General features: G+C 37.8%; 1 protein-coding gene across 1 annotated transcript; it reads right to left on the reverse strand.

The window, feature by feature from the left end:
• Positions 1–1,949: 1,949 nt before the first annotated feature.
• Positions 1,950–4,483, reverse strand: LOC120689112. The gene is made up of 7 exons (XM_039971447.1): positions 3,778–4,483; positions 3,637–3,699; positions 3,504–3,557; positions 2,774–3,415; positions 2,502–2,675; positions 2,018–2,147; positions 1,950–1,975 (listed from the first exon to the last, which is right to left on the reverse strand). The coding sequence occupies exons 1-7, from the start codon at positions 3,916–3,918 to the stop codon at positions 1,950–1,952; spliced, it is 1,230 nt and encodes a 409-aa protein (XP_039827381.1). The 5' UTR covers positions 3,919–4,483.
• Between the last annotated feature and the right edge of the window lie 7,199 nt (positions 4,484–11,682).

Genomic DNA, 11,682 nt, shown 5'->3' on the forward strand with positions numbered 1-11,682 from the left:
AACCTCAGACTTAGAAACAACAAAAACGTTAGAAGCAGGAACAAAGCCACTGTTTGAAATGGGGGCTGGTTTTGAAAACCTCCTCGGACCATGAATAGGCAATTTGCCACCAGTTATTAAATCAGATCTCCTATGTTGCTGAGAGAGTACAGAGAACTGATGATTGAAATGATGGCCAGAACAACCAGCATCTGAAGATATATTTGCATTGTTTCCAGATTTCTGAAGATTGGAATTATAAATCTCATCAGATCTTTTAGTCATTCGAATGACAGTGTCAGATAAAGTTGTCTCATCGATAATCTCGATATCTGGGCAGACCTGAAACAATCATAAAAAAGAACATACATTATTGAGAGCCAAAATATGAACAACAATTATTAGAATGTCAATACAGGAACATTAATGGGGAGAAAAAAAAAGAACATACTTTAGGAGATGATTTTTTATTTTCTTTGAAGCCACTGAACTTTGACCTTGGTGATGAATGAGGAGTGGAATCCAATGTTTGCATCACAATAGGAGTCTGGCAGATGGTTAAAAAAAGATAGGTAAAACAAAATTTAAAATACCAATTGAAGAAGGAGAAAAGAAAAATGGCATACTCTATGGGGAGAAGCAGGAGGGATATTCTCTTTTCCAGATGATTTCTACAGAAACGAGTAAAACAATACAAAGGGAATTAGGGAAAGATTGAAAAAAAACAAATAATTACAATTAAAAAAAGCTCATACCCGGTGAAATGAAAATCTACGCATTCCAGGAACTGGGGAGGGCGAAATTGAATCAGGGGCATATCTGTTTTCAATATCAATCAAGATAACATCACTAGGAGAATCCCCATCAACTTCAGAATTATCTGATTTCTTCAAACGTTTAGGACGATCAGAATTTGATGGATCAACAGGAGATTTTGTTGGGGCAGACTGTATTGGCTGAAGAGGTGTTGTAGAATCATGTTTTTGGCTTATAGAACGATATAGAGGATCTACAATTATATAAAAGTCAAAACATCAGATGAATGGGGGCAAGAAAAGGCAGCTATAGGGGGGCATTATAAAAAAAATATGAAAAAAAGAAGCTTCTAATATCCTAGCGACGAAGGGATGAAAAAGCTAACATGAACATATAGCTGAAAAACTATAGAACAAATAAAGCTGACTGTATATACAAACAAAGTCTATATACATATAAAAAGTTAACTATATATACAGATAAAGTTGCATGTACATACAGATAAAAAGGTGATACAGGCATTTGGGAGAAAAAAGGATAACACTATGGTAGAAAAACAAAAAATAGAAGAAAAAGAAACTTACGAGTAGGGGGATAGCCAAGTGGTGGAGGGACGAATCTTGGGGTCGTTTTGTGAACAGACAGGGGGGTGGATGAATCTAAAATGCAAAAAGAAGATGGGATGAAAAATTAACTGAATACTAAACATAACTACTGACCAAAAAAATATAACTAAATCAAAATTAACTAACTGTTTCTAGTCAACTTCTCCATAACTCTAGCAACACAGGGAGCATCAAGCTGGAAAAAGAAAATGTGCAAACATAGTAAGTTTTTTTAATATCCCTAATAAATAATAGAGTACCGAGACAAGAGAAAAGAAATTTACATTCACTTTCTGACTGTTGATATTTGGACAAGACAAATTGGGGGTGGGTAAAGGAACTGGTCTTTTCAAATCATGAACAGTAGTATCACCAGAGACAGGAGGAGAACAAATGACCTGATAAAAAAAATAAAAAAAGATTAAGATTAACTAAAATCATAAGGCATGAGTAACTTAAAATGACTAAAAAAGAATCAAAAAAGGGGGCTAGGTAATAACCTGTCCAACTCTAGTAGTTGCAACTGAACTAGAGTTATCATATTCGTTTGAGGTGTGTTGTTGGGAGCAGTGAACATGATCGATGGCATCTATATATATGAAAAAATAATTAAGAAGTTATAGAACAAACTAAAACTAGTAACAATGAGAATAAAGCATAATGAAAGAATAATTTACCTGGATATTTAACATTAGGAGAGTTCTGAAGTTGGGTGGCAGCATTAACATGTTGTGAACTGTCCTCTTTAATATTTTCATCACCAGTAGCAATAGTATCAGCAACAAGCTTCATAAGATCTAAAACCAACTGTTGTGATCGGGAGTCAATAGAGTAAGCATGAGTCAACAGTTTGCAAAAACAACTTTTCAGATTATCTGGCAAGGCATTAACGGAATGGACATCCAAATTAATGGATAAGCCAGAATTGAAACAATGATTTTGAATGAGTTTGCAAATATCCATCTTCAAGATTTCAGGGAGTGTGCAGCCAGCAAAAGTATCGAGCTTCTCTTTGAAATCATCACCGAATGAAAGAGAGGTGGGATTGCCAATGAACCTAAGATCCTATAAAAAAGAATATTTTGTTGCAAAGTAGAGAAAATAAAAAATAATAAAAAACAAACAAAATGTAAGATAAGTAAGTCTGAAAAAACATGATACCTTAGAAAAACATGTACGAGAAATGTCAAGAAGTGGGTGATACCCATAACAGCCAGGAGATTTCGAATCAAAATCTGCATAATCCCTAATCATTGAGCCTTTCCAAACACTAATACGAGGAACAGACAGGGGGACCTGACGAGCACCAAAATCAACATAATCCAAGTACAAAACCTAAAATACAAAAGAAGAAACAATTTGACAGAAATTAGAGAAGCAGATAACAAAGGTGAGAAAAAAAATTAAGAGAGATATGGATCAAATATACATACAGCCAAATAATAAAGGCAGCCGGGAAGAACTCCTCCATCAGAATGTTTAGCCTTGTTGAAGCTTTTGACACCATCAAGCAACCAGTCCAGCACAAAACCACACCAATCCAGATCCTTAGCATTACCAATGTCTTCAAAAATTCCAAAGTACTTTGGGCTAGGGGTCAATGATAAGTTTGAACAGAGAAAACTATTCATTGCCACCATAATGAAACATATGAAAACCTCTTCATCTGACAACACTTCATGATCAATGAGCTTTTTAGAAAAGAATGTAACAGGTGGGATCGACTGTTTCGCAAACTTAGACAAGACAATTGATTTCCCAAGAGATGGATCCGAAGGAAAACACTTGTTAGACAGTGGCAATCCAAGAACTAAATGCACTGATTCTTTGGTAAGAGAGATAACTTTGCCATTGAAAACAATATTAGCAGATCTGTAATTGACATGTCTAGCTACCCACTTCACAAATTTGCTTGGTACAAAACACCTATCAAACTGAAGTAGACTGCCAAAGCCAAAATCTTCAATAACCTTCCTATTCTCAGGTGTTAGAGATTCAACAACAGATGAGAAAGTGGAAACAGAAAATCTTGTGAAAGCATCTTTGCTAGGCTTGACAGAAATAGATTTAGTCTCCTAACAAAAGGAGAAAACAAAAATTATTCTAGGATGAGCTAAAAAATAAGAAGTTGAACAGAGTTAAAAAAAGAAAAAGAAAAGTTACCTCACGGCTAAGAGACAATGCCAGCTTCCTTTTCAAAATTTTGATATCCGCAAACTAAAAAAATAATTATAATGTAAAAAGCTAAGTTAAAAATAATAAGAAATAAAGAAATAAAAAAATAAAATGTACTCACATCCTTAAGAACTTCCTTATAAGCAGCTCGTTTGATTCTTTCATGATCGCCATCATGAGAATGCTGCAGACAAAAAAAATATAATTACATAACAAAAAAAATACATAGTAACGTTTATAAAAAAATAATAGCAGCACTTACATCAATTCCATGAGAAGCACAGCTATGGTTATCTTCTGAGTCAAAGATATCTTCAGAGCCAAATATATCTTCAGACTCAACGGAATCGCAATCTTGAGAACTGTCAATATTGATACAAACATTGGACCTCTTCCGAACCATCTGATAAAGAAAATAAAGAGAGCAAACATAAACACAGCGAACTGATATGAAGAAAATCAAAAGTTGTGCAACACTTATATGAGCTGAAGACCTAAAATAAGCATAGAACTGAATCTAATAGGTTATTCCAAACATCATACATGGAACTACACAAAGCCTACTATGGTATTAGCATAAAAAAGGAGTTTCAGAGATAAAAATGAACAACTGAAATAACCAAATTAAACAGAAGTACTCTATTAGCCGAGAAATTAAACAGTAACACATTACACTATATAGCAAAAATGAAGAAATTATAAATAAAAAAAGTAGGCTAGCAATAAATAGGTGTAAAAAATGCATCCTAAAATCTGCAGTGTGAGGGACAAATAAGCTTAGATGAATTTAAACTATAGCTACAAACAAGATTATCACAAATATTTGAAACAAAATATTTCTGTAACTAAACTCTATATGCAACCTATCATCACAACTGAAAAAATGCTTTGAATCACACAATAACAAGAAATATCCTAAAATCTGTATGCTGCACATGAAGGGAGGAAAAAGGTATTAAGCCAAAAGGCAGACCACATCAATCGGCAATAAACAAAAGTACTGGATCAAAATAATAAAAAAAATTCTATTCTAAATTAACATCAAGACAAATAGCAAAAAAAGAGCTAACTGAAAGAGAGAGAGAGATGGCCTCCGGCTCCAAAGCAGCAGCTGCAGGTTCGTGCTCTCCGCTTGCTGGCAAATCTGCTCTTCCCTCGGCTGCGTTACAAGGTCCAGGCACAACAAGGCCGGGTCCCAGGATCGAAGGGCACATGGAGCATGTATGAGAGAGAGAGAGAGAGGCAAAACACCATGGAGACAGAGGCACAGAGAACCGGAAACAGAGGAATGCAGGGAGAGAAGCAGTGGCAGCAGAGACAAAACGCCATGGCCCATGGAGAAGAAAAGGGGTGGCGGCGCATATGCAAACACAACCACAGGCATACCTGCGCCGTCTCCAGCCCAAAATCAATTCGGGAAGGCGCAAATCTAGGCCTTAAATCAATGGAAAAACTGACCCAAATCAATCACCGAGAAAGTCCTCGGATCTGAGAAAAAAGGATGGAGATAAAGGTGAGGACAACTGAACCAAACGATCCCATCGATCCATGTCGAGACCCCCGGCAACCTCCCCGACATCCGTGCCAGCAGCGGCCACCCCCCCTGCGCCGACAAAGTGCGCATCGCCATGGAGTCAACTCAAAACACACCTCAAAATCCCCCACGAAGTCAGAAAATGGAGAAACAAAGGGGGGGGGGGAGGGAGCAGACAACGAGAAGAAGGATCACAGCCAGGTAGAGATGGCAAGGACGAGGAAACTGACCTCCAAAATCGCCGGGGGCGAAGGGGAATCACCTGTGCTAAGCTACAGCAGAAGAAATCGCCTCTCCCTGGCGAAACCAGAAGGGGGGAACCAAAAATGAAAAATGAAAATAGAAGCAACGGGAATGTAGCCGGAAAAAAATGGCGCGGTTACGAATAAAAAATCCAAAACGATCTGACAACTTGGGTCCACGGGGCGGAGGTAAAAACAAGAAACAGCGTCGGTGTTGGGGGGCCACAAAGACAGGAGAGCGCCTAATACACAACGGAGGGAGGAGATCGATGAGAATTCAAATCGAATGGCTGCCAAAATCGAGTGACGGAGGAAACAGAATCACTCAAGTGACGCGTAGCTTTTCCTTAAAGAAGAAAGGTTCTAGAAATTCTCGCAATAATAAAAAAACATTCAGCCATCAATTCGGCATATTCAAATCATAATAGCCATTGGTACTACAAATTTTTTAACATATTCAAATCATAATAGCCATTGGTACTACAAAATTTTTATGATGTAGTACTCCTGTGTTGTACATGCTAATTTCTCTTTCATTGTAGCACAAAATCAAGCGAACCGCTTAGCTGGTTCTGGTTAAAATTGTCGTGGAAACGATAAACGCACAATCCTTTATGGGAACAAAACTGAATGGCTACGGTTGATATTTCACTAGCTGGAAAAATGTGTCAACTGAATTTTTAACTTTATTGCAACAACTTAACTAACATCCTCATATATTTAGGAGAAGCATGCCTACAAAATCATGTATGTTAAGCTTTGGACCATAATATTAAGAATAGAAGAATACTACTTCCTCCTTACCCAAAAGAATGCAACTCTCGCATCCCGAGAAGTTAAATAATTTTAAGTTTGATAATGTATATATAAAAATTACTAACATTTATGTGTCAAATAAATTTACAATAAACATATATTATATAAATTAATATAATGATACTTATTTTGTAATATAAATATCAATATAATTTTGTATAAATTTGGTTAAATTTGAAATTGTTTTACTCCTCAATAAGCGAGAGTGGCATTTCTTTTAGGAACAGAGAGAGTACTTCTAAGTTTTGTTGGCTTCCATATGAATTATGGGTGTGTGCAACTCAAATGTTCTGATGTAATTTTGATTATTAGCTATGGTCCTACTTTTTTCTATGAATTTTTGATACTTATGTCTATTAAAGTTACTAGCCGGTGTGGGAGTACCCGTTGATACACAAGTTTATCATAAACGAAAAGTCTCCCATGCAATTAACAAAAATAATTCATGTTATTTAGGGCTACATGCGATGGTTGCTAGATTTAAGGAATACAACAATCATGGGTGGGTGGAAATACCGCAAAATCTAATTCAACCATCTCTCACTAGAGCTGACACTAGCGGGCGATGCGCCCGACGTGCTCCACTCCACGCGGGTCATGCCTTCCTTTTAGTTTTTCTTCTCAACATATGAGTACTAACAATCATTACCATTGGAAGATCATTAGTATATATTTCTTTCCTTTCAATTTCCTGTATCTTTCTTATTTAACATTTGGGTAGCTACAACCATTAACTGTATATCTAATCAAATTCATATGTTTAAAAAGTTTATCTAGAAAGAGTTAGGAAGAAAGTTGTGCGGAATAAGTTTTGTGTATAAATTTACAATGACGTGCTTATTTGTACACATTATTTATAAAAGTTGTGCGGAGAAATTTTAATTATAATTGTACTCGTAAACTTTTGTTGGCACTATTCTTATGTGAATTTGTGATTAAAGATTATCACTATGAAATTATTTTAAAAATTATAAGGATAAATTATACCTAAAAATTTTGTTCAAAACTTCTCTAACAATAATTCCACTGAAAAGATATTATAAAAAATTTTGGATATAAAAGTTATACATAATAGTTTTATATACAACTTTATAACTTTCTAAAAAAATTGCGGAAAATAAAACTTTTTTAAAAAGGAAAGTTTGGAGCTGTCCAGTTCGCGAGCCTCCTGGCGCGCGCTCGCGAAATAGAAATTCCCGGAAATACCCTCTCATCTCCCTTCAAATAAATATACATGTGCATTAAGAATTTGATCCAAAGATCTACACATGCTGCATGTACTAGTGAATAGCATCGTTTGTGTGCTTTAAACTTGCAGCATATATGAGCATGCATGGGTTGCAATGAAAACATGTATGCATTGCCATGAGCCATTCAATGGCTTGCCATGAGCCAGTACTAACGAGTGAAGGAAGTGTTGTTAATAGTAACTAAATGGTTAAACTACTGGTCATTTGATCCACACGATTCTAATTTGGGGCCATGAATAGTATGCATCAAGTAGAGCATTTCCGTTTGACTGCATGCGTGTCAATTCGGAGCACAACCATGCATGTATAAATAGATGTCACCGGTAAGATAGCTGTAACTTCTTAGTCTCAGATGTATATGATTTAGACATTCAGAAAGGTCATGGTTTCAGTACCGACGGTTCTGTAGTTGACCTATTAGCACATTCTATTTTCTGAATTTTAAGCGGAAAGCAGAACACTTGCAGCGAAAAGCAGTTTCCTTTTAGATGTCAAATTCATTTTTTTTGGGAGAAGTCGTCCCTTGTTAAGCTCCGGAATTATTGCCGTGATCGTCACTAGAGACTCGCATCAAACTTTAATTTCAGTTTCACTCCAGTCACTTCAACTCTTCAAGGGACACCGGCCGCACAAAATTTAGCAAGGGAAGCTGCATGGTATAGAACTACAGACTCCCTCATACGGCACGAGCTTTAATTTCAACCATCTGGAAAGCCTTTAATTCAAACTTTTTGGGTAAGCTGCTGTGCTGAACAAAACTTATGTATACTTCTTTTTTCAAAAAAGGCACTGCACGTGTGTTCCGCAAAAGAAGCCAGAAGTACAAAAGAGGAAATCAACGCGAGTACATCGCAAATATTCTTTATATACTAATTTTCAAAAACGTTTCCTAAACGTAACTACACTTGCTGTGCATAAACAAGAAAGAGGGAAACTGAAAATTCAGTTCTCGAGAAGTTTCTTTTTACTAATTTGGAACACACACACAGAGACCTTTTCTCCCAATTGCCATCGAACGCTAGCTCAGTTAGTCTAGCGGTGCGCTTCGCACCCTGCGGGCTAGTGTTCGATCTCCTACTGTGTGAATTTGTTGGCCGGAGGTGGTTTAGTTTTGTTGGCCGGAGGTGGTTTAGTATATCTATGCGTTAAAAAAAAATCCCCTAACCCCCTGAACTTTAAAGCACAGGTCTAAGACCGGTCTAGTTCACGTGTGTTGCGGTGATGTGTTTGGGTGGAGTGGGGGTTCAAGGATTTTCTCGACCTGCGTGAGAGGTTGTCTTCTACCTTAATCACAATGTCTTCGGAGAGGTCTTACCCTAGCGGGTCGAGTTTTTTTATCTCCCAATTTCTTCTCGCTGTCCAAACATCTATTATTTATGAAACCAGCATGTTTGTCCAGAAAGTCTAGAAATTTTCACGTTAATCTAGAAAAACAGAAGAATTTATACCGTGGGAGTTTATGAAGATCTAACTGTCCAAAATAATAGGAGTACATATAAGATACAATTAACCAATAACTAATTTTAAAATTCAAAAATAAGAAAAAAAATAGGATATCATAAAAGAGTTCACACCGAATACAATTAGCAAATAGATAAATTTAGAATTTGAAAATAAGGAAACTGAATTAAGAATTGAGAGTCCATATCAAATATGATTAATAAATAACTAAATTTATAGAATTAAATTAATAAAATTACTAGTTGTTGAGAACCGCCGGAAAGAGACGAAGCAACTGACGCACGACGGAATCCAGGCGCATGTGCGCGCGAGCGAACCCGGACGTCGACGGCTGCGCGGGCGCGGCGTCGCGTGTCACCGGCATGTGAGGTGCGGGCCACCCCCTCCGGGGCTCCGGGCCCGGGCCCGGGCCCGGGCCGTTGAATATACCCGGCCGGGCGAACTCGTGGCGGCCGGCCGGCGCGGGGAATGCGCAGCGCGGCCACTGGCCAGACACCGTCCGCCGAGCGAGCGTTCTAGCCGCACCGGATTTCCCGGCCGCGGCCGGCCTACGCGCCGTGGCAGGATCGTGGTGGCTGAGCCTCCTCCCCTCGATCGCGTCGGGTCACGTCGGCTCCGCTGCGCCTCGCCGTCGTGGTGGTGGGTAGTGGCCGACCGACTGACTTTTACGTGCGTGGCAGTGTGGAGGATCGGATGTTCTTCTAGCTATAGGTTGCATTGCGCGCTAGTAGAATGCTAGCTGCGTACGCTTCACGAGAGCGCCGCAGCAGGGCCACAAATTATGACGGTAGCTTATGGTTGGTGTTGATTTGTTATGAGAAAAAAGTACTGCTGACTGGCTGGTGGCTGGTGTGATTTAGTATGAGAGAAAAAATACTACTGATTGGTTGGCTGACAAGCCAAACGAACAGAGTGATGTATTGGATTCCACGCATCGTGTGGCTTATAACACGTCAAACGCCACCCGTCCGACATAGTATAAGAGGAACCAATTTGCAGGATATTTTTCTGGAGTTGATCACAAGATTCTGGCGTTTATTTGCCCGTGGACGTACGATGGTGGAGCACCGCGCGCTGAACGAATGGCCGGCGCAAGTGCTAGCTCAATCATCTTCAATTCAAAACGCGCACATGCACGCGCCGCATATGTCCATGCACGCATGAAGAAAAAGGGTGCAATGCAACACCTCGTTTTCGCGCTACATGCTGACGCAGCACATGCCAATTTGTACTGGGGTTTGGTACTAGCCGGGAGACAAACCTGCACCGCTGCACGGTTAAGTTTGAACAATGAAGTGATACGTAAGAATTTTACTATTAATGCTCCTTTTGAACTCTCCATGTAAAGCCATTTAGAATCTTAAGTGAACACTCTAGAAAATAGAGAAATTTTAAACATTGTTAGAAAAATTAAAAACATTCGCCCATCAATCCGATAACTCTAATCATATTAGTTATTCAATCTGTTATCTTTTCTAATAAATTATTCATATATGCCATTATCAAAATAGACTAAAGAAATCCCTAAATATATATATATCTAAATTACCCGCCTCGGCCACTATAAAAAGAATATAAAGTAACCCACCAATCTTCATGTAAATTGCCCACTTATGCTATTATAAAAATAATGCAAACCTCCTAAATTTACATATAAATTATCCAATTATATAATTATTAAAAGTTAAAGTAACCCCCTAAATATGAATTTAAATTATATAATATAATTACAATAAAATATTAAAGCGCACCAATATAAAATTCTAAACTACTATTCTATCATTATTAACATATTATTTGTATTATTTTTATATAAAAATATTATCATGATATGTGTCACCATGTATTCATATATGATGAAAGAGACAAAACACTCACAAATCTATTGCACCTAGATAATGATAAATATGTATTTTAGAATATGTGTTAGAATATTTAATAGATGAAAGAATACGTGAGATGGATAATTATAATTATTAGCTATAAATTTTATTTTTATATTAATTCTAATTAGCCTGTGCAGCAGCACGAGTTGATAGGCTAGTGACTCCATGCATGGGTAAAGGAATGTCTCCAATTAGAATATGTTTGGATCAACTAATTGGTAGCTAATTTTAGCTCAGTGGATTCAAATGGAACCGGAACTGAAGTCCTTCTAACAACTATTTACTCCGTAAATAGCAACTACATAACTGGATTAGCTATATGATCCAAACGGGGCCTTCTACACTAGTGCAAAGGGGGAAAAATGTGTCGTCCTATGTATCCTTGTTCCCAGACCAACTAATAATATTTCAGTTCCTAATAGCACTTAGATCTAGTTGTCATATCTTCAACTGTCATTGACAAAATTAGTTGAATGTGTTACTTGGTACTCTCCCAAAATGGTTAAAACACTACTATGTTGGTTCGTACCAGAAGATCAACCTAACACAGTAACACTGGTGTTTGCTGTGCTGCTAAAGTTGAGAAGATATATGCATGCAAGTGTGTAGCTGGCGCTGTTGGTTATCTGCTGCCGGCCTCGTTTGGTTTCGCACGCTAGGATTTTAGCGTGCTTCTTCGAGTCTCCGCATGAAAGACCAAATGAAGTCTATTTGTAAAATTTTTTTAGGGATGGGTGTAACTTTTCGCGACGAATCTAATGACGATAACTAATCGATGATTTACTACAGTGATGCTACAGTACTATTCTCTAATCGCGCGGTCAAAGGCCTCATTAGATTCTTTAGGGTCACTAGCGCGGTGGTTCTGAAGTTGGTTTTGTAAACCGACTTTGTTTGACACCATAATTAGCAGTTAAAGTGTCACTATTCACTAGCATGCTACAAACCAAACGGGGCCTGTAAGGAACCACAGATCTC

This window comes from Panicum virgatum, chromosome 9N (genome assembly GCF_016808335.1).
Source record: "Panicum virgatum strain AP13 chromosome 9N, P.virgatum_v5, whole genome shotgun sequence".
Lineage (NCBI taxonomy): Eukaryota > Viridiplantae > Streptophyta > Magnoliopsida > Poales > Poaceae > Panicum > Panicum virgatum.

Excerpts from the sequence above, each read along its gene's own strand:
- LOC120689112 (XM_039971447.1), bottom strand. The coding sequence starts at position 3,918 with ATGGTTCGGAAGAGGTCCAATGTTTGTATCAATATTGACAGTTCTCAA. Across the intron at positions 3,558-3,636 it reads ATAAGGAAGTTCTTAAGGAT|TTTGCGGATATCAAAATTTT; the intron begins GTGAGTACATTT and ends TTATTTTTTTAG. Across the intron at positions 1,976-2,017 it reads TCCTAATGTTAAATATCCAG|TTTTAGTTTGTTCTATAACT; the intron begins GTAAATTATTCT and ends CATTGTTACTAG.